Here is a 24,212-nt window from a genome sequence, read left to right as displayed (position 1 = left end):
CTTTTAATTCCATTGATAAACATCCTCACCAACAACAAAGTGGCTAGTTACTATTCTGCTATGTTTAAAGTACCACATTTCATGGGTTGTGTATTATAAATGCTATTTAATTAGCCTCCAATCTATGGGACTAGTTATAGCTGTTCTATGGAACAACTTCAATCTGAACTGAATTACCTCTCCATGCTTTTGAGTATGTCCACAGAAAACACTGTGAATCTGTCATCAACACTAAACATAGCAGGAACTGTACTCACCAAACAGGAAGGCAGAAGTTTGATCAGACACTGAAAATCTTTATCTGACAGATACTTGTCAGGGCCAAGGTCAGCCTAAAAACATAGATGAAAATATCAAGGTGTTGCCTTTAGTCATTAAAAAAAAAAAGACATAGAACTGTACACCCAAAACCTATATCATTTCATTAACCAATATTACCTCAATAAATATAATTTAAAATATTCCCATGTCTTTCTCTTTTTTTATTTTCCCAAATATATGAATGTAAGCTGAAGATGAAAACCACCTATGTCTTGCTCCCTGCTCTTTCAAGGTCTTTCTGGAGAAAGAGAATATAAACATATAAAAAGCAGGACTTAACTGTAATCTTATTGGATTCCATTAACCACGTGTATCACTAGAGCTCCCAAAATGAGAGATAACAAAGTAATGCCCAAGCACTTTCTTTAAAACAAGTGGCAACATACTGCCAACCCTAAAGAGGTTCTAGAGAACTATTTTAAGCTGTTCCTATTTCTTTCCAAATATTTATTAGTTGATCAAATATAATCATGTTGAAATGACCAAATACACAAGCAAAGTGACTTAAAATGACTGTCTTTTGATGTGGTACTGAGCAGAACTTTATAACATCACTCAGGAGTACAATATAATTTCTTAATTCTCTTGTGAATTTCTGCTCTCCTAAACCCATCTGAAGTCCCCGAAATGAGACTGAAACAAAAAACTAGCTTACCCAGCTTAACACAAGCCGTTCCTTTGGCTGATTTTTAATTTTCATCAAGAAATATTTCTTCCTTATCCTCCAACCTACCATAAAAGCAGAAATATGTTTATAGCTACATAATTTTTATGCCATTTGATGTTTCATTGACTGAGTGATAAAAATTAACTTTGGCAATATTTCCATAGCTGTATAGGTGCAAGTAAAACAAGCATTTGATAATGTTGACATGGTAAAGATTGAACTTAAAAATAAAAAAAGGCAAAAAAAATTTACTCCAGTAACAGAAATAATAGGAAAACAGCATTTCAGTTTAGATTTAGTGAATAGAAAGATGAAAAATGAATGATGAAACCAGGTTGAAAATATGTTACTACCACTGAGATCCTCAGAGGGGACTTCAACCAAGATTCACTAAGTATTAAAAGTTAAGGACCACATCCTCAAGTAGTAAGAAGGCAAAAAGGAAAACAAATCACCAGCATTTAAGAGCTTTCTTGGGATACATAAAGGGAAGCATGACAAAGAATCCAGATCTGGAATCTGTCTTTTTTAACAGAATGGGCTTGCCAGTTCCTCACCTATGTCTTTCAGTGGTTCCACCACCTCCCACTTTGGTTCTGATCGGAAGAACATGGAGACCTGCTGTAAGGCGATCTCTGCAAAGACATTTTAGAAACTCATTAGTCAAGCATATCAGGAAAGTACCATATGCTTAAGATATTTTTCTTACAAATGACATTCTTACAGTCTATGACCTTAAAAAACTTAATTACAAAAACAAACACACAGACTAAATGCAATGTGGGATTCTAGATTGGATCTTGGAACAGAAAAAGGACATTAGTGAAAAATTAGTGAAATCTAAATAAAATCTGCAGTCAACAGTAATGCACCAATGTTAATTTCTTAGTTTTGGTAAAAGTACCATGGTTACATAAGATGTTAACATCAGGGGAAATTGGGTGAGGGGTATATGGAAACTCTCTGTACTATAACTGTCATTTTTCTGTAAACCTATACTTATTTCAAAGTAAAAAGTTTATTAAATAAAAAAGTAATTAATTACTAATGTTGTGGGTATATATGTTCATGTACTGGAAGATCTAAAATATTCAGATGGTGTAAGCCAAGAATTCAATATATGCACTAGGCCATAACCCAACCACAAAACTCAAAATGTTTTCTAAGGTCAGCTTGGAACAGCATTCAGTGTTTCTCCAAGTGATATTTATCCTATCTTCATTCCTCAAGGAATTATAGCTTTCACCAACAAAGAAGCGATTAGCCTTAAATATAAACTGAAAATAAATGCCAGTGTTTTAGAAAAACATCTATGTACAGCAACAACATGGTTCTATTGTGGGAGGTGATGGTGTGCCTGTTTACTGGGAAAAGTCCATGCTTTCTTTTGTGTTTGTTTATCACGACAATATTTTCTCCTTTTAAGAAGACAATGAGAAGAGGAAGTTCTTTAAAGTTCATTGTATTAAAAAATGTCAAAATAACTTGTACTTTTGCATTTCCTACAAAAAGCAACATCTGTAACTTGCTATTTCTCAATGTGGTGAGTAAATGAAGCCACCCCTGACTCCTGAAAGCAAACAGAAATCCTGCAGATTCGCTGTGGAATTCCACCGCTGCTCAGCATTAATTACCTTTCAGGCAGGCTGCAGAGACTTAAGGGATTGGGCAGAAATGCTCTCCATATGTCAAAAGTACCGAGTCTGGAATTACCATGCAAAGAGCTGGGCACATAGTATCATTTTGATGTACTTTACAGTACATTATGAGTTAAGAGATTTGGGGAAGAGAACCCACTAGCTATTTGTTTACTGATTCAATATGTAAAGTGTCAGTCCATCCACAAAGAAGAAAAGGTGTGAGAACCAAATACAAAACTTACTCCACTCACATTTGTTCTAACTACTCTAATGTGAATGATCATATAAAATGTTTTCAGTATTTACAAAATAACTTGAATGTAAACAAATTTAAAGGAAATTATTTTGTTGTTGTTGTTTTGATTTTGAGAGAGAGAGATCAATTTGTTGTTCCACTTATTTATGCATTCAATGGTTGCTTCTTGTATGTGCCCGACAGGGATCGAACCTGTAACCTTGGGGTACCGGGATGGCACTCCAACCAGCTGACCTGACCTATCCAGCCAGGGCAAAAGGAAATTCTTTTAAGTGAAAATCATTCATATCAACTTTGAGAAGGATCATGAAAAATAACTTTCTAAATGTAGTATGATATCATTCTAAGAGACTGTGAAGGACATTTTGTTCAAAACTAATAGTGACTCATAATTCCCCACAAAATCATTATTCAACAGTATTGACCATATGCTACCATGTGCTGTATGTTGTTTCAGGAACAGGGAAATAGCTGTGAACACATGGAACAAATGGAATGTGAACAAAATGGAAGGTAAATTGAGGACTAGAAGAACGTTTTTTATTCCTTGGGGGGCAGGAAATTATGGAAAGGACATTTTCCTTCCACTAAACTATGATTTATTGTCAAGTAAATCACATGACTACTACGGTCCCAATATTAATCCCCCTTCCCCAGGCAACACATTTAAATGCTAAGCATCTATTCCTCTGCTTAGAAGCTGTTATTGGTGTCCCATTTCCTTACCAAGTCAAGACCAAGCTTCTAAACCTAATGTTCAACCTAATTCTGGCTTTGTCTCCTACAACAGTTGTGCCTCACTCTCCGTTCACTCTGAGATTTGCCTCCCTCATTCCCTAAAGACTGGCCTGTCCCCACCCCTCAGCATTGTCCATTCTTGCCCATCTATCCTTTGAGGCTTAGTCCAAATTTACTGCTCCTGTAGCCATGACCTCTCCTTCCCTTCCCACTGGTGCCCTCTCAGTGCTGTATCTATCCCTCCTTTGGGATTCACTCACAGACTGTCCTGTATCAGGGCTACTCTCTTCCTCTAGACCAGACACTCTGGCTGGAAATATCTCTCTCCCCTGGAACACTGCCCCTGCCTCTCAGCCTCACTAACTTCTACTCACCCCTCAGATCTCCATGTACGTAGCACCTCTTCTGGGAAGCCTTCCATCTTCAGATCTAAATCATCTGATTTAACCCTATAAACTGCACCCCCCCCACCCAAGGTGCTGCCCCATGTTTACCCGGTCACAGTCTTCTCCCTGCAGAAGTGCCCGGGGTAGGGGTCGGGGAGACTATTCCTTCTGTGTTGCTGTATTGCTAGCATCTGGCACATAGTAGGTGTTCAATAAATATTTCATACAGCTAGAACTAAGGGTTCAATAGACGTTCAGTGGGTAGGGATGTTCTCTCCTGTTAGAACATGAAAACCATAAAAAGGATGGCATCTGCCCTCATTTTCATCACTAACAGACACATGGTGGGCGGGGGGAGGGGGGCCGAAATGCAGGCTCATAAATGCAGATAAACAAGCCTTAGACTGGAAATGTAGAGCGAAGCCTTCAAGTCCATTCTGCACTTCCCACAGAATTCAGACTTCTGAGCTCAGAAGACGCCAGCTGCCCCCATTAGTGCATGCAGCCTTTGAGCTCCTAGATCCCAGCCCCCTGGGATGGCTGCAGGGAACAAACACTGGCCCTTTCAGCCCTGCAGCTGAGCTCCAGGCCCCTAATCTACTACAGGAAGTGGCGTAGCAGAGGCCTACACAGAAAACAGCTGGACATGGGCCTCCACCTTCTCCAAAGCATCTCACTCTTGCTCTGAACACCATCCCCATCCCCCAATCTCTCCTGTGATACTTTTATCCTGGAGCTCACTATTATCAACCTATTTATGGGATTCGTGGGGCTTTAAGACCAAAGGGAACTTCAACACTCCCCAGTCCACCGTCCCCCCGCCCCCAACTCCTGCTTTATAGACCTGGACCCTGAAGCCCATGGAGAACAAATGCTGCTGATGACAAAGCTGGGACTAGGATCCAGGCCAACTGATCTCTGGGCCAACTGACTTCTGTGTAGACATTAAAACTCTCCTTACTCTGAGGGGGTGTGAGGTTTGGACTGGGAAGATGGCTACAGAGCAGTGAGGCTTTTACACGATAGAAGCACCTTGCTAACAAAGTGAATAAGGCGGCGGCGGCGGTGGTAGTGGTGGTGGTGGTGGTGGTGGTGTGTGTGTGTGTGTCCCAATACCAAGCCCTTATGACTGGGAGACATCTGTTTTCCCTGTACAATAGCTGGTTCTCAATTAGACTTTCTAATTCAAGTGAACACCTCACAATTCCTGCACAGAGGATGATGAGCCACACTGAGTTTTACAAAGACTGGGCAAGTCTGCCTGGCTTTCTGGGGAATGGCTCAATCAAGCTGACGCAGAGGAGGGGGCCCAGGCTTCCCTTTCCTGACTGCTGGTGAGTCAGCCTAGGGCCAAGACAAGTCCTGACATTTCATTCAAAGGGGGAATTAAGTCAGCATCTCTTTGAAACAGCAACCACTCGCTGCTATTCCGTTAGACGACTGTAAGTCAATCCAGACGGCCCACCCTGACAATTTTGGGAACAACTGCAGTGCAGCACGGAGAAATGAAATGAGCGATGCTGCTGTGAAAGAATGCAAGCTGTGCTGGGGGCCCCAGCCCTGTGATGCTTTCCCCCTCAGGTGAACCAAAAACAAGTGGGGGATGAATGGAAGCCTTGTTAACAACGCAGTGTTCAACTTGTAACCTATAGTTAATGTGAATTTGAAATAAGCTTTCCTTCATTCCACTGCACTCTGGACAGGCATTTTTCTTACTCCTACTTCTATTAGAGGACAGCAGGTCCCTACAGTGGTGTCCAACCTTTTGGCATCTCTGGGCCACACTGGAAGAAGAGTTGTCTTGGGCCATACATTAAATACTCTGTGACACGTAATCACAAAAAATCTCATAATGTGTTAACCAAATTTACAATTTTGTGTTGGGCCGCATTCATAGACATCTTGAGCCACATGCGACCTGCGGGTTGCAGGTTGGACACCCTTGTAAGAGTGAGGCTTCTTAAACTTTAATGAGCATGCAAATCACCTGGGACCTTGCTAAAATTAGATCCTGAATAGTAGGTCTGAGATGGAGCCTGAATTCTGCATTTTTGACAAGCTCCCAAAAATGTAGTACTGCTGGTCAGCAGGCCCTACTATGAATAGTGAGCTCCAAGGACTGTGGTTTTCAAACTTAGCTGCATATAGGAATCTCTTGGGGAGCTTTAGAAGCCACCAGCCTGTCCAAGCCCAGTATTTCAGTTGGTCAGAGCATAGGCCCGATACCCCAAGGTTGTGGGTGGTTCTATCCTTGGTTAGGACACATACAAGAAGCAACCAATGAATGCATAAATGAGTGGAACAACAAATCATTGCCTCTTTCTCACCCCACTCCCTCCCATACTCTCTCTCTCTCAAATCAATTAAAAACAAACAAATGAAATGAAGAAATGGAAGGAAGGGAGGAAGGGAGGGAGGAAGGAAAGAAGGAAGGAAGGACGGACCATGAGCCATACCTGCAGAAATTCTTATTTAACTGACATGAGTGCAGCCTGGGCGCCAGGATTTTATAAAGCTCCCCAGGGGATTCAATTATGCAGAAAAGTTTGGTGCCTGACAAGCAAGCCTCTACTTCCCTCTCTCTAAAAGAGGAATGAAATTTCCTCCAATTGCTTTAAAAGCAGGTTTTTTTAAAACCCTCACCAGAGGACATGCTTATTGATTTTACAGAGAGGGGAAGGGAGGGAGAAAAAGGAAACACCGGAGGAAAACATCGATGTGACAAAGAAACATCGATCGATTGCCCTCCGTATACATCCCAACCTGGAACCGAACCCACAACCTAGGCATGTGCCTTGACCAGGGACTGAACCCACAACCTTTTGGTTTGCAGGATGACACCCAACCACCTAAGCCACACTGGCCTGGACCCAAAGCAATGTTTTTGAGGACCCAAAAAGTAGCATGTAAACAATCTATTCTTTTAGTGAGGAAATCAGCTTATTAATAATACCCAGAATTCCATTTAGAAAGAATCTAAGCACAGTTTAGCTTTAACAAACCATATGAATTCTAGTAATTAGTTCAGTCCTACAATGGTTTCCATTAGTGTCTTCAAGGCCACACCAGAATGCATTTAATATTTAATCACCCATTCTGCTGACACTAGGTTTAGGTAAGCAATGCCAGCTTTGTGTGGAACTGGTATCCTTTCCATTTCAGTCCCTTGGCCGTCACCCTGTTCCATGGAAGGTTTGAAAGACAGCTACCTCCTTCCTCTGTTTTGCACTGAGTGGGTCTCAGTGAACCACCAGGAACACAGAGAGGACCCTTCTGAATCACTGCTGTAGTAAAGTAATTCTGAAAAAAGCCAGACACACTGTATAACTGTACATACAAAAAGGAGCAAAATACAAATCAATTGCAATTACTATATAAGTTATCACGAATTATTTACTATCGATTCTGTCAGGGAAGTTACTAAAGACAAGATTGTAGGTACACAGACACAATAAATTCTCTTCCAGATTTTTCTGGGCAGGCATTATAAACATGTTAGAACTAATTATTTTCTTTTATACACCAACAGTAACTTACAATCAGGTAAGAATTAGTGAATGAATAATACCCTATAACAAATATACACATCTTCCCACTGGAATAGTTTCTCCCACATATTTCACCTCCCACAACACAGAGTCTCATGAGCCCTGCGACCACCGCTCACAGGTCCCTCTGCTTACCAGTGTAGTTTGCAGAATAGTTGTTTGGATCTAAAAACTTCTTAACCAGCTCACAATTAGACAAGATATGATTTGTGGTGATAACGTTGAGATAGTTCTGAAGACCTTTCTGTCTCTCAGCTATGAATTCACGATCCATGTTACCAATCAATTTTTTAGGAGGAAGAGGTAGACATAGGCCTGCAATCTTTAAGAAAAAAAAGTATTATATTATACTCATGTCATTCCTCAATAAGATACAATATCAGGCTCCTGGGCCATCATATTTCATTAAGTCTGAGAAACCACAGATTTTAACATGCATCCTAATTTCAGTGATGTGAAAATGTGAAAAAAAACGTGCATCTTAGAATTCATAAAATACTGTATTAAGCATAACAACTATAAAAGTTAATTTTTAAAGTGTTTTTTTTTCATCAAACTTATACATGAACATAATTTCAGGAGTCAGTTTTTTATTATTCACAGTCCCATGACATCCCTCCCCTGTGCTGCCAGACAACATATCCACTCCGGACATACCTATTTCCCTCCACCCCTCAGAGACAGCCACGTTCAGTTCTTTCAGCCAATCTTATGGCACTGAGGGATGTTGACATTGTTATGTCTTGGTTTTTCATTTTTAGGAAAATTATCTATAAATCTTCTATCATGGAAGATGAGGATTAAGTTTTCTTTCGCTGTCCTGACCTTACCCCACACACACCCTATTCCTAATCCTTCCAATATAGTTGTTACCATTTTTTAAAATGTATTTACTTTTAGAGAGAGGGGAAGTGAGGGAGAAAGAGAGAGATAGGAACATCAATGTACGAGAGATACAATGATTGCCTCTCGCTTGTCCTCATTTGGGGAGCAGGTCCACAAGCCAGGCATGTGCCCTGACTGGGAATTGAACTGGCAACATGCCAGTTCGCAGGCTGCGCTCAATCCACTGAGCCACACCAATCAGGGCGCTATAATCTTATTTAATGTAGTACTCATGCTTATTTTAGGCAAACAATATTTACAGCCCAAAAGCCATGCTTACTGTGCTTAACACGGTTACTTTCTATCAACTGGTGGTTTACTTTTTTGGTTTTCTATTGGACTCCAAACTCTCTGGCTAAGCCTTTTCTCAACACATTCACATACAGAGATGCACTAATTTTACCTTCTTGAGGAATATCTTCCAGAACCCACCAACCTGCTTTAAGCAGGACTGATTGTCCCTACACCTGCTGCAAAGCTGGCATCCTGGGACCTCCCTTTACTGTCTCGCTGGAGGTGCTTTTGTCTTTCTCCTGCTGATCCTCATTTCTATGTCGATCCTTTTTCTTAGATATTCCCCCTATTTTTGGTGGAGATATCCTCTTGTCAGCTTCCTAAAAGAGGGGCAAGTTCTGGAAAGCCTGCATGTGTAAATCTGTCTTTATTCTACCCTCACACTTGATTGAAAGCAAGTCTTGATGTGGAATTCGAAGTTGAAAATATTTTTTTCTTCATAATTTTTAAGAACTACTTTATTGTCTTCTAGTTTCCAGTGCTGTTGTTAAAGGTTCAAGATTCTTGATTCTTCCCCGCAACAAACAGACTTTTAGGATTGTCTCTTTGACCCCAGTTTGTGAATTCCATGTGCCTTTACGTAGGTCTACCTTCATTCTCTGTGCTGAGTATGGGGCCCTTCCAACCTAGAAACTAGTAATATGCTTACATTCTTTGGTATTTTCTTGTATTAGGTCACTACTTCTTCCTTGCCATGCCTTTTGCTTTCTTTTTCTGGAACTCCTATTATCCAATATGAGACCCTCTGAACTGATTTATCTTTTCTCTCCTATTTTCCACCTTTGTTAAACTTTTTTTCTACCGAGAAAGTTTTCTGGGATATTTCCTTTATCTTTCAGCCCTTCTAAAGTTTTAATTTCTACTATTATCTTTTTTAAATTATATTTTATTGATTATGCTATTATGGCTGCCCTAATTTTTCCCCTTTTGTCCCCTCTACCCAACACCCTCGCACACACACCTTCAAGCAATCCCCCCACCATTGTTCATGTCCATGGGTCATGTGTACAAGTTGTTTGGCTACTCCTTTTCCTACACTGTACTTTACATCCCCATGGCTATTCTGTAACTACCTGTTCGTACTTCTTAATCCCCTCACCTCTTCACCCATTCCCCCACACCCCTCCCATCTGGCAACAATGAAAACACTCTCCATACCCATGATTCTGTTTCTGTTCTTCTTGTTTGCTGAGTTTGTTTTTTTGACTTAATTGTTGATAGATATGTATTTATTGCCATTTTACTGTTCATAGTTTTGATCTTTTTCTTAAATAAGTCCCTTTAACATTTCATATAATAATAGTTCGGTGATGATGAACTCCTTTAGTTTTCTACTATTAGAGTGCTGACTCTTTTCTTTTTCCCCCCTTAATAGCAACCTGAATGTAATACAATTTCTTATCTCTCTGAGAATATAGAAGAATTTTTCTGAAGTACCTGAAATGTTCTTACTGCACATATTATGCTTCTTGAAGGTTTTTTCTTTACTGTTTATTTTAGTTGTTATCATTCATATTAAAATGTTCTCAGAAATCTGGTGATTCTGGGTTGTCTGTTCATATTTAAGAGTGGAGCACCAAAAGCTGATGAGAAGCTCTAGGTGAGTGCCTGTGACTTGTCTGTTGTGGGCTTTATTGTAGCCCATGACCTCCCTCAGGGCTTCATCGGGAGGGCCTGTGACCTTAGTCTTCAGTCTGAGAGTCTTTAACTCTTTCATCTTAGTCTGGGCAGGTATCCCACCTACATCTTCTGGTCTCCTGCCGGGAAGGTCTAGGCCTAATTGCCAGTGTTCCAGGAGCTGAGAGGAAGAGGGCAGAGGAGAGGTTGGTGGCTGAGGCCCATGCTCCTATTTATTATGTAATATTTTCTACTGTGCCTGCATTCTCTAGTCCATAGACTGTTCTTACGTCTCCAGGAAATAAACTTCCAGTTTTCTGCTGGAGGGAGAAGGGCAGGCATAACTTGCTTGGATTGGCAAGATTTGGGGACCTCACTGCTTCTTAAACATACTTTCAACTCCTGATTTTATTTTATTTTTACAGATATTTATTTATGTATTTATTTATGGGGGAGAGGGAGGGAGAAAGAGAGAGAAACACTGATGTGAGAGAGAAATATCGATTGGTTACCTCTCATATGTGCCCTGACTAGGGACCAAACCCACAACTCAGGCATGTGCCTTGACCAGGGAAGGAACCCATGACCTTTCACTTTGCAGGACAACACCCAACCAACTGAGCCACACCAGTCAGGGCTCAACTCCTGATTTTAGCTTGACCTGGCCCCTCTCTGGAGGCAGCACCTGTGATGTCAATCGCCAAAACTTCTGGAAGTTCTGTGGTATAAACTGGACCCAGTGGGGTTATCCACCCCCCATGCCAGAATTCTGCCTTCCTATATCTGCTTAATTAGTATGGATTTTCAGCTTCGAATGTTACGTTGTGGTTTACTCCTGTCCTATTTGTCTTTGAGTGTGTGTGTGTGTACACTCACACATAAGATCGATTCACTGTTTAAGAGTGGCTTCCAGAGGGAGGAAAAATAAATGCAGATGCTCAAGGTACTATCATTTTGCAGATCACGTAAAACTTTGAAGTCTATTTTTCAAACTTAAAAACAAGGCATCAGAGTAGTATCTTAATTTAATGAGTAAAGTCACTTTCACAGAGCAGCGCTGTTCTTCACTCGTGCTTAGATTAGGGCAGTCCAAGTGGCGTGTGTACTGGCTGAGAGCAGAGTCAAACGGGAAGGCCATCTTGAGTTCAGACAAGGCTGTAATTGAAACCACCCTTGTGGGCAAGCCTAAGTTTACCTGCTCCACTCTATTTAAAAACACACACACACACACACACACAAAAAACCCAGTGAAAACCTTGAACTTGACATTAGATAAGATGAAGAGTTTGGCTGACAATTCTGAATTGCCTATTCTCCAACTATGAAAGAATGTCAGAGAACCATTAGAGTGAATTTTGTACCATGGTACTGCCAGATAAGACACAAATTTCAGGCTGTTTTCCTCATGTCCATGCCTGTGCATGTATGTGCACACCTCACGATAGGGTTATATATGCACAATGTCTAAAAGGACTCACACCATCTGCTTGAGAATGGCTACCTCTGGGAGTGAGTTGATCAATTAATTTTTTTCCATACTATAAAATGTTTTCTCATTACTCAATTACTACTTTTTTCAATTAAAAAAGGAAAAGGAAAAAAACCTTTTTGATTATCACATTGATTGTCTACTTAGCAAAGATTTTTAAAATGCCACTGACCAACATCAGTACATCTGCCTACACCACCTGCCCACCAGCTGACCCCACTACATCGCACAGAATGGACAGTCACATTTGACATCATTGGATTCAAACCTCAGCAGGGATATTTTTCATTCGTGGTCAGGATGTGAAAATGAATTTGATAAGGTATCTGTTTCAAACTTTGTGGCCTCCAAACTTCAACCAATGTTTTCAAGCTTCATTTCACTTGGGGAAAATGTACTGATCTGCCCAGACATATCATCAGCTTTTCCAATCATCGGGTGAAAGACAGAGTTCTTTGCCAACAGCTGCAGTCCTCACCGTGTCCCTGCTACATCAGTCTGCTGGACACAGTGGAGGTGTTTTCCTGCCCTAGTTCAGTATCTCACAATAAATATTCCTAAAAGTACTAAAACTAGGCAATGTGTGTGTTATTTTAAAATCTTGTCTTTTAAAAAAAGATTAGCATCCAAGATACACTCATTTTCTCTTTCAGTTTTCTTCTAGAATTTCTAAAATGCTTACCAATCTCAGAATATAAAATTTAGCAAGTCACTGCCCAGTCAGAAGGGAGGGCAAGAGAACACTAGCACACAGAGTGACACGGTCACTAAGCCAGTGATTCCCTAGAAGCTTCCACGTTGATGGCTGGGAGCCATGACACCTCATTGTCCCCTTTTCCATAGCTTTCTTCTATAGCATGCCCTATGGACTCCCTTCTTGAGTTCCTTGTATAAAGGACACAGTCCCCCAGAGTTCCACTCATAACATCTGCAGAGTGACAATGCAAATGGGAGATGATCACCAAAATGGGGCCTAAAGCCAGTAATCTGTCCTATGCTAGGCTAGTAGAAGCCTCTACATTACATGACAAACTACATTACAGTTTCAAGAAAACTAGCTTTTGTCTGGGGGAAAAAAACCTACAGACTCTGAATCTGTTAATCTCTCACTTCAGTATCAGATCTTAATAGTCTACACACTGCCTTCAGCCATATTCCAGTGATTATTCTAGGGAGGTCTACACTCTCAACAGAGCCTTAATTTGTCCCAATTTCCCTTCAGTGTATAGTAAAGTTTCTCCTATGTCAACAATGGGCAGTAAAATTCAAGTAACAAAACTTTTGCGCTACAACAAACCTGAGAAGTCATCTGGTACAACCCTCTGGTTCAGATGGGGAAAGTGGGGCCTGAGAGAGTAAATAACTAAGACGAGGTTGTGAGGGGCAGAGCCTGGGCTCCTTCCCAAGTCTGAGGGCTCCCACCCAGTTCCTCTCATTTCACCTCTGGCTTCCTCCTTGTTCCTTGTCGTATGCTGTCTCCCTAGATCAGCAATTTCCAACCTTTTTCATCTCGTGGAACACATAAACCAATCACTAAAATTCTGTAGCACACCAAAAATATGTACTTTTTGCCAATCTGACAAAAAAGTAAGTATGATTTAGATTCCATCACACTGGTCAGCTATTATTGTTGGCTGTTGTCATTTTTTTAAAATCTGACAATCTAAGGGAAAAGAGGTCAGTGCCACTGACTAAATAGTCTGGTATTGCATGTTTAAAAAATTCTTGTGGCACACCAGTTGAAAATCGCTGCCCTAGATGGTCACTACTTTGATGGTGCCTTTAAAATAAGGTGGGATTTTTCTTCACTATTACTACAAAATAATGTTCTCTATAAAGAATGGGTAAAGTGCAGCTTTTTTCTATTTTTCTTTTCATACAGCTTACATGTGCTTATTTGCAGAGAACTTGGAAAGTACAGAACAGTATAAAGAATCAGAAAAATGCCCTGGCTCATGTGGCTCAGTGGACTGAGCAGCTGGCCTGCGAACCAAAGGATCACCAGTTGGATTCCCAGTCAGGGCACATGCCTGGGTTGCAGGCCAGGTCCCCAGTAGGGGGTGCTCGAGAGGCAACCACACACTGATGTTTCTCCCCGTCTCTTTCTCCCTCCCTTCCCCTCTCTAAAAAATAAAATAAATAAAATCTTAAAAAAAAAAAAGAATGAGAAAAACACATAAGTCATAATCCTACTACCTGGGTTCACCACTATTAACATTTTGGCATATGTCTCCCAATATTTTTTTCTAAACATTTCATGTAATTATATTATATTGCAAGTATAATTTTACATCCTACTTTTTTTTTTCACTCAGGCATTTTTCCTATTGAACTCAAGACAACTCTGCATATATGTATTATATTTCTCTTTCTTCATCAGGAACTCATTATCAGTCAAGAAGGATAATCAGACACTGAAAATCATCATCGCAGTTTTATTCCGTGGTTTTGGAATATTTTTGGTTTGTTTTATAGAAGATATTTTGCAATATTTTGTAGCCAAAAAGCTGTATGTACTTTCTTCTGTTTGTTTACTTGGATCCAGAAAAACCGCCCACTTGAAATGATGTCTGGCCATATCCTGCCCAACACAAGCCAACATCAATACACATGAATATTTGCATTTGAAATAAGATGCACATTGAAAGTACCCATTTTAAAAGGGAAAATTAAACTGAAGCAAAAAATAAAATTCTATTATATTAAAAAGGCCATAATTAAATAGTAACAGAGATCCAAACTTATATCCCCAAAGCAAGAACAAACAGGAGATAAAACCCTCCTCCCCACAGTCATTCTTAGGGGCTGAGCACAGGCAATTTAATTTTGGGAATTTTTCTCCCACAATTCTTACCCAGCCCTGGCTGAATAACATTGTACAAAGATGACTCCATCTTCTTTAAAACTGGGCAAAGGTTCACTTATGCATAAGGGTGAAAACTCATAGTAAGTTCAATGTTAACTCTCAAATGCTTGCTCTACTGTGAAATGTCCTGTGGAATGTCTGGAGGGATTTGTGGGGAATACCCATGGCTGGAATGAAGTGCACATTTGTACCTTATCTACAAGGTCATCACAGGCCCAGCTTTTGTCTTAGAGTAAAGAACATGTTATGAAAACCCATATATGAAACTAACTAAACTCATCTATGAGAATTCAGTCTCTAGAATTCAGTCTCAATATTCTATCTAGAGACTTAAACTGATCTTATTAAAATTAAAATTTTAAAAGACAACATGTGTCAAATGCATAGTCCTATGACAATTACATGAAGGTTTGCAGATACTCAGGACAACTCTATTGTAAGTAAAATTAGACAATCCTGCTTTTAGCAGTGCTGTAAATAATTTAAAGTGTGGACTCTACAAATGTTCTTTTCCAAAGCCTGATCGATAAAATATGGCGTCTTGATGAAAAGGAATCCTTCCTAGCCAGCAGTCTTCCTGTCCTTTTTGGACGGGATCAGAGGTCACTCGGACTAAGTGACGATGGCTAGCTCACCAGTGAAGGGAGACGTCCTTCACCTCCTTGCTGAGCTGATAAGAAGCCAAGTGCTCTGGCTCAGTAATTAAGGGTTTTGTGTAACCCATCAAATCTGAGCTGTGACACAGCCCAGGGGTGTTCAGTAATCCATGGCACTCAACCAAGACATGGGTGGCACTGCCAGTACTTCCTAGAGCACTAGAGCCTCTCCAGGACCCTTCAGTCATTACCAGCACTGGCTGTGTTTCCATAGAGAGACTTCGCAGCTCAGCCTTCTTTCTATTATGGCCATCAATTAGAAACACTTAAATCAAATGGATTTAGAAATATGTATTTAAGAGGAAAAGTTACACCAAAAAAGTCTCTAGTTAGTGCCGAACACTGATCTGCAATGCTGACTATGCAGCCTAGTTCAGTGGAAAGAGTCTGAGACAGTTCCAGCTCCGTCTTATGAACCACCCCAGCACTCCACTCAATCATCGCTAATCTGAGAAAAGAGAACACACATCTCATGACGTGGTAAAGGCGCAGCATGGCACGAAGGCACACAGTTTCAGGGTCACTATCACAAAACACATTTGTTCCCAAAGGTTTATTTTTAGAGCCACACATCATCTGTTCCCTTTGCCAGGAAAATTTGTTAATTTCTTGTTCTCATTATTGCCATTTCCAACTGGTTTCTAAGACACCCCAAGCAAGCAATGTGCCATTAGTGTTTTAAAATATTTACCTGCAAGTTGTTGTTCAGCAAATCAAAGTCACTGTATCTCCTAACAACCTATAAGAGATAAGACAGTGGTATTTTAATTCAGTAAAGACCATCTCTTTTCATTTCCTTATTTAATATTTATTGGGATTCTGGAGCTGAGGCCCTTACGCTAAGGACAGTAAGTCTTACATTTAGTCCCTAACTTGCTTAGCTTGACAGGCCCAGAGAACAGACCTAGCAGTGTGCTGTAGCTGGCCGGGACATAGGAAACTGGCTAATGCCAGCCAAACTCGCAAGACGCCAACAGGTAAGAGAGAATGATAATGTATTTCTTTTCCGTGTAAGTTGTCATTTAAATATCTCTCTTATTAACCAGGCACCTAGAAAAATAACTTAATGATTTACCAAACATGATTTACTGAACATGAAATCAAAGAAAAAAGAGGTGGACAGTTTTGAGGCCATTTCATCCTTGACTGGATAGAACTTTCCCCAGATGAGACCCCACCACTCCGGAGACCGATTCACACCTGTAGGCAGAGAGCCGACCCTTCTCCCTGATTCCTGGTTCCTCTTCTGGCAGACAGTCCACCTCCTGTTGTCTATACATTTTCCCTTAGTTATATTGATGCCATTGACTAGGCCATTGCCAAATTCTACCATCTCTTCAGGCTCTGGGCAAGGAAATTACTTTGCTTTTGAATAATTTGACTTCAACCATTATTGATGATTCTCAAATGTTAACATGCAGAAGAATTACCTGGAGATCACCCAGGATCCCACCATAGAGAATCTAACTCAGTAGCTCTAGGGTAAGGCCCAACAGTCTACATTTCTGTTACTTATCTCCTGGGCTGCTAATGAATCTAGAAAACTGTATTGGGTTGATTTTTTCTGGAAGGATTCTGCTGTTATCCCTGCTTGTCAAATATATACCCAAAGTTAAATATAAGGCTAACCCTGGTAAGCGCAAGGGAGCAAATACGGCACAGCGGTTAATCATGGAGAATACGTGGATTCCAACCCTGTTCTGTTGCTGATTTGTGTGACTTGGATCAGTTACTTACCTCTTGAATGTTAAATGGGGCTAATACTACCACATAGAAGTGTTCTTTAAGGGATAAATAAATTAATGTGCTTGAACCAGTGTCCAGCAATAAATGCTCAATAGATGTTAAATATTACAATTATTCAAACAGAATGTAGGTCGAAATTTCAGGCAAAGGAAAAACCAAACACAGGCCACTGCAGTCAAAGACTGCTTAAGAAAAGAAAAAGCCCTGGCTGGTGTGGCTCAGTGGATTGAGTGCCAGCCTGAGAACCAAAAGGTCACCAGTTTTATGTCCAGTCAGGACACATGCCTCAGTTGCCAGGTCCCCATCTGGGGGCACACCATAGGCAATTGATTGATGTTTCTCTTCTTCTCTTTCTCCCTCCCTTACCCTCTCTCTAAAAATAAACAAATAAATATCTTAAAAAAGAGAGAGAGAAGGAAAGAAATAGGCCAAAACGGAGTCACTTCTGCTAAGACAGGTCACCAAACCAAAATCCTAATTGCAATTTTAGCCTCTCCCATGAATGGAATTTTAAACCAATCAGTCTAGAACTGCCGGATCAACAATAGTGTGGTAATCTGCCTGATAAAACCCAGCCTTCTCCTAAGGAAAGCTGTCCTTGCCTGAAATAATCCATTCTTTTAACTTCTTAGTCCTACCCTCTTTCTGCCTATAAAAGCCTTCCTTTTTGTACAACTCAATGGAGCACCTCTCTAGCTGCTAGATGGGATGCTTCTGATTCATGAATAGCTTCATAAAGCCAATTAGGTCTTGAAATTTGCTCAGTTGAATTGTGTTCTTTACCAAAAGTAAGGCTCCAACTGGGCTGTGAAGGACAAGGTAATATGAGAGAGGAGGAAGGTAATTATAATTACTAAAACAGAACAGAAATGGCCCCTATACAGAATTCCTCTGCAAGTCCACGGAAAGGACCTCCAGATCCATGCAGGAAGTTTTTTCTCTCTGAGGCCACCAGTGAGGAAAGCAGAGCCCCATCTAAGTCTATGAGGAAACCAGCACTGGAAATTGCCCAGGAATGAAACTGGAAGTCCATAAATGCAGTGTCCAAGCTGTATAATGTCCAGGGCACTGTCTCACCTTTCTACCTGGTAGACTAAACTCTAACTTCCCCCACCCAAACCATGTTTGCAGGGGAGGTTTGAATTACTAGGAACAAAGTAAGTAATTTGCCTATCCTACTTACTCTGGGTATAGCTAGAGAACAAAGTCCTAGATAGTCCCCCGGTAGCAAACTGGGAATAGAAAATCTCTTATAATATACATGTTAAAGCTAAAAATTTATATCTAAAAGAAACACAATTTATACTTATGCATGTTTGCATTTTTTCCAGATTTTTAGATGCCACAAGTCAGAATTTTGTTTAAAAATTTAAAACACTTTTCTAATGACAAAAAATGCTTACCTGCCAACTGTTTTCTACAGAAATTCCTCTTTGCACCCGAATTATATATTCCTAAAAAAGAAAAAAGAGGGGTTAGAGAGCCTTAATTATAAAACACCCATATCAGGAGATCAAGAATAAATGAAAAAATCAGAGAGACTTCAGAACAAAGAAAAGTAGTAGAGAGAAGGATATTACATAAAGATAAAAGGATAATCGACCAGCAAAACATAGCAATCGTTAATGTGTACCCACCAAACACCAGAGGTGCACAGCATGTGAATGAAAACTGATATATCTGAAAGAAGAAATTGACCGAACTCCACAGTGACAGTTGGAAACTTCAACACCCATCGCTCAGTAATTAACAGAAAAACAAAACAAAACAAAACAGTAAATATATAGAGGAACTCAACAATACCGTCAACTGACGGATTTACAGAGCATTTTAGAACACTCCATCCAATGATATAATACAATTTCTTTTCAAGAGGATATGTGGATGGCAAAGAAGCATATGAAAAGATGTTAAATATTACTAGTCATCAAGCAAAGGCAAGTTAAGACCAGAATAAGATATCACTATACATCTATCAGAATGTCTGAAACAAAAATAATGGTAACATCAAATGCTGGCTAGGACACAGAGAAACTGGATCATTCACACACTGTCCGTAGAAATGTAAAATAGTGCCACCATTCTGAAACACAGTTTGGCAGTTCCCTAAAAAATCAAACATGTAACTATCATACAACTCAGCAACTGCACCCCCAGGCATATATCCCAGAGAAGTGAAAACTTGTGTTCATACAAAAACTTGTACATGAATGCTCATAGCAGCTTTATTGTAAGAGCCCCAAAGTAGAAACAAACCAGCAGATGTTCTTTAACAGCTAAATAGTTAAACTCTGCTACATTCATAGCATGGAATACTAATCAGCAACAAAAAGGAATAAATTATTAATAGATGCAACATCTTGACAAATCTCCAGAGAATTATGCTGAGTGAAAAAGCCAGTGACAAAAGATTATAAACTACACACGTCTCCAATTTTTTATTTTTCTTTCAACTTTACAATGGTGTGAAAGTGATAAACATTCAGTAGAAACCCTACTTCAAACTAAATTTGTATCTTTCCCCAAGCTAATGATACTCTATCATGATGCTGGTCAGCTGCAGAAGGGAGCACCCACCCAGTCAGCCCCAGGATCACCAGGATAAGTAACAGATACTCCACAGTGTACTGTGTTGCCAGAGGTTTTGGATATTGTGTTCTGAGCACCTTTAAGGAAGACTAGGCTAAGCTGTGATGTTTGGTAGGTTAGGTGTATTAGATGCATTTTCGATTTAGGATATTTTCAACTTAGGATGAGTTTATCAGGATGTAACCCCATTATAAGTTGAGAAGCATCTGTGTAGGATTCCATTTACATAGCATTCATGAAATGACAAAATTATAGATAAGAACAGATTGGTGGTTGCCAAGAGTTAAGGCTGTGGGATACTAGAGTACAGGCGGGAAGGAAATGGGTGTGGCTATAGAAGTATAACCACAAAGAAACTTTTCTTTAATATGACATTTTCTCCTTGCTTTCTTCTTGATTTAGGCTGGGCTCATCCAGCACCCTGACTTACCTGCCTCCTTTTCCCATGTGTGTCCACTCCCTTAATCATTAAGCCCTCAGGACAATGAGGTTCTGGTCAGCATCAAATAATCTTAGGAACAAAATCATGTGTCTGTTGACCCCAGAGACAGAGTGTCAGTCAAACTAGATACAACATCTCGGCCTCAATTGTTTCAGTTCCAGGCCCAGATGGAGGGCCGGATGCACTGATCAATGATGCCCTGACCCCTACCCTAGCACCCACCAATCAGTAGAGACCATGACCCTGACCATGACCCTAACTCCCTTGGTCACCATGACTAATGATTTTTCTCCTATATAACCCATCCCCTGGAAGCCACTGGGGAGCCAGGTCTTTGAGCATTAGCTCACCTGTGACTCTGGGTGTGGGCCACTTCCTAAAAATAAACCCTTGCTTTCTTTGCTGCAAACTCTTGTTTGTATCTTATTAGACTTTGATGTACACAGGCAAATGGACCCCTTCAGTCCAGTTACAGAATGGCAAAATGAGGTTCTATGGTTTGAATATTTATGTCCTCCAAAATTTATATGTTGAAATACCAACTGCCAAATATGATAGTATTAGGAGGTGGGACCTTGGGGAGGTACTTAGGTAACGAGAGTGAAATCCTCATAATGGGATTTGTACCACATTAAAGGGGCTCCAAGGGGTCCCCTGCCCCTTCCACCCTGTGAGGACACTCTGAGAAGGTGCCAGCTATAAACCAGATAAAGGACCCTCACTAGAAGTTGATTGTGCTGGAACCTTGATCTTGGACTTCCAGGACCCAGACTGTAAGAAATAAATTTCTGTTGTGTATAAGCCACCCAGTTTGCAGTATTGTTATGGCAGACTGATGGGACTTAGCCACGAGGGGTCCTTGGATTGATGGTGAAGGGGAGCACAGTTTGCCACCCTGAAATATGCCTCTTTGGGGATATCGATTATTTTAAGCTGGTTTATTTTAAGAAACCGCAGACAAGGGAGAAACTCTGAATAAGGAGAAGTTACCCTTTGTAAAGCATATTCACATTTTAAGAGTGTTGCCCTCATACACAGCCTGCCTTCACTACCAGTGGAGAAGGCAAAGGCTTCAGTCTGCATAACAACCTTACCCTTGTTTACTGAGCTTTCCCTGTAACCTCCCACAATTTACTCTCATCTTCAACATCTTCTGTCTTTAGCTGAAGGTGATATTTAAGGTGATGGCTTCTGCCATTTCAGTGAGTTGCTCAGCCTTCCTGGTATCCCAGGAAGTATACGTGCTAATAAACTTAAATTTGCTTTTCTCTTGTTAATCTGTCTCACGTCAATCTGATTACTTGGCTAGCCAAAAGTACCTTAAAGGGTACAGGAAAATTTTTCTTCCCTGACAATGGAAATGTTCTGTATCTGAACAACCTGGTTGTGATATTGTACTATAGTTTTATAAGATATTGCTTACCATTGAAAGAAATTGGGCAATAGATATATGTGGCAGCAGTCAGAAGACTAAAAGATCTGTGATTGTTAGCGTTCAAATTTTGCATTTTATATGCATAGTCATCTAGAAAAGGCCATGATAAAGAAAACAAGTAAAAAGGTAGAAAAGATATGCAGTGATGGCATTCTGCAAAAAAAACTATCTTGTGAACCCCCGAATCTGCCTGATCATTAAAATCTCCCTGCTCCCTGCAGAGAGGTATTAAAAATACACATTTCCAGGCCCTGCATCATCAGAATCTCTAGGACAAAAACCTAGGAGTTATAAGTTTTAATAGCCTCCCCAGCTAATTCTTCTTCTTTTTTAAAAATCCTCACCTAAGGATGTTTTTTTAATGATTTGAGAGAGAAAGGAGGGGAGAGAGAACCATCTATGTGAGAAACATGGATCAGTTGCCTCCCATGCATGCCCCACCTGGGGACTGAACGAGCAACCCAGGTATGTGCCCTGACTGGGAATTGAACTGGCAACCTTCTGGTGCACAGAATGATGCTCCAACCGATTGAGCCACCTGGCCAGGGCTCCCCAGGTAATTCTTAATTAAGTAAGCAGTTTACGATGAAGGTGTGGTAGGCAGTTAGACAGACATGAGCAGAGCAAGGATGATGGGCCAGGTACAGGTCCCCAGGGCAAAAAGCCCCAGGTGCCTAGCAATGGGCAAAACTTAGAAATAAGGACCTCGTCCCCAGGGTAACCTTTCCTTCCCTACCATATCGCTGGTTTAGGCCCCCTGGCCTTTCATATTGCTGGTCCTGTGGTCCCAACCCTCCTGCGACCTTCCCCCACCCCTCCCCGCATGTTGCTAGTCATGCGGGTTAGACCCTGTTAGAGCAGGACCGAACAAGGGGGCCAGAGAACAGCCTGTAAGCATTAAGTCCCTGGACAATGAGGTTCTGACCCACATCAAATACATCTGGGCCTCAGTTGTGTTTTAGCTCTAGGCCCAGAAAAGCAGCAAACCCAGATAAGCAACGCCATGGCTGACATCAGGGCCAGCTGCACTGACTAATTAATGACCCCTGCCCTGGTGCTGACCAACCAGTTGAGACCACGACCCTGAAAGGACACACCTGGAAAGCTGATGAATATTCTGTTGGGATCCCTGCTGAGACCTCCAGATAAATACCCTGAAGACAAGGACTCTAAGCAACAAGGACCCTTCTTTCGCCTCTGTAAGTTGTTTCCTGAGCCCATTTCTTCTACCTCTGACTTTCTAAGTAACTAACTCTCTTATAGTTTGAATCTTGTCTCTGAATTCTTTCTTAGCTAGAACTCAAGTACTGAGGCTGCTGAACCAAGGTCCCATCTGACACCACTGGTCTAACAGCTGGTGTTGTTCCACTGCCAACAAAGGCATGAATTAAGTCACTAGCATAGAATACAGTATACTAGCATTTTCCCCTCAAATGCTCAGAACTGTTTTAATATCATTAGATGGTATGATTTAGCCACTATTCATGGTCACTATTCAATAAATGCTTATCAACACAGTACTCAACGAATCCTTTCAACTGAATTAATTCTAATTTAAATAGGTTATTTAGAAAATAGAGCCAAGCAAGCATTGTTAACCTGGTAATTGGATTTAAAAATAGACTTTATTACACAGTCATTTCATTCTGTTGATTTAGCATAGGCTGATACAGTTCATACAGGCAAGAATTTCTGCCTCCGGAATATTCAACAATATCCACTCAATTATGAGTGGAGTGAATAAGCCTGGCACCATGCTTAGTTGGTTTCATGTGGGGTCATAAAGTAAGTATTTCAAAACTGATTTGTGTAATGGGGCAAATCTCTTAAGCAATATGCTAATGTAATTATTTCTGAGTAGTAAAGCCAAATGCTAATAACATCTGACATTCTTATATTTTTGGATCAGTCCTTTAGCTTTGAAATTTTCTCAGAATTGTATTACTGGCAAATTTTCTGGGCTTTTGTATTCTAATAGTAGAGCTGAAATTAGCACACAGAATTGAGTAATTCCAAGCAACCACACATAGACAAGTTTTTTGAAGTTGGGGGGAAATGTTAATTCTCAAAAATCACTTGGAGTATCCATTTCTTCACTATAATAATATTAATTTTTAAAATTCTAGTTCAATGTTAGACACTTGATAGACACTAAGTAAACACCTGCTGACTTGCTTTATATACTTCTTAGAGTTTAAAGTTTGGACACATGTTTCACAAAGATGTTACTGCCAGTTGCAAACATCTACTAAGCACCTATTATGTTCCAATCCCTGTGCTTTGTTCATGCTGAGGATTAACTCTGCATAAGAAAGGTACAACTGACTCCATTCCTTCCCTGTGGAGGCTCCTAGTTTAGATTATTCTTTTTAACCTGGCTACATAAACCAGCACACGGTAATGTTTTGGACAAGCCTTTGGCAAAAGGGAAGATGCAACTACAAGATAGGGCTGGGTGCTGATGTAAGACTATAATATCCCAAAATGACACATTAACTAATGCTTCTGCCAAGACACTCTATGTTAGGCCAGTGTCCACTAAAAAGGGTGATCCTTCCCCCAGAGGACAACTGGCAGTGTCCGGAGGCTTCTCCAACTGTCACAGCAAAGGCGGGGGGGGTGCTACTGGCATCTAAT

At 40.6% G+C, this 24,212-nt stretch overlaps 1 protein-coding gene across 5 annotated transcripts in view; it reads right to left on the bottom strand.

Moving 5' to 3' along the window:
• Positions 1-24,212, bottom strand: part of PXK (PX domain containing serine/threonine kinase like) — a 71,230-nt gene that overhangs the window by 28,725 nt on the left and 18,293 nt on the right. For all 5 annotated transcript variants that reach the window (XM_045831953.1, XM_045831954.1, XM_045831955.1 and 2 more), the window contains exons 2-7: positions 18,513-18,563; positions 16,055-16,102; positions 7,692-7,878; positions 1,546-1,623; positions 977-1,050; positions 258-332 (exon numbers count right to left, since the gene is read on the bottom strand). In XM_045831953.1, the coding sequence (XP_045687909.1) occupies positions 258-332; positions 977-1,050; positions 1,546-1,623; positions 7,692-7,878; positions 16,055-16,102; positions 18,513-18,563 (513 nt within the window). The remainder of the gene's footprint in view (positions 1-257; positions 333-976; positions 1,051-1,545; positions 1,624-7,691; positions 7,879-16,054; positions 16,103-18,512; positions 18,564-24,212) is intronic.

The sequence above is a fragment of the Phyllostomus hastatus genome, unplaced genomic scaffold (assembly GCF_019186645.2).
Source record: "Phyllostomus hastatus isolate PE091 unplaced genomic scaffold, TTU_PhHast_1.1 phas_contig_16, whole genome shotgun sequence".
Classification (NCBI taxonomy): domain Eukaryota; kingdom Metazoa; phylum Chordata; class Mammalia; order Chiroptera; family Phyllostomidae; genus Phyllostomus; species Phyllostomus hastatus.
The sequence above is the reverse complement of the archived record's forward strand: the minus strand, read 5'-3'. Positions and strand labels throughout refer to the sequence as shown.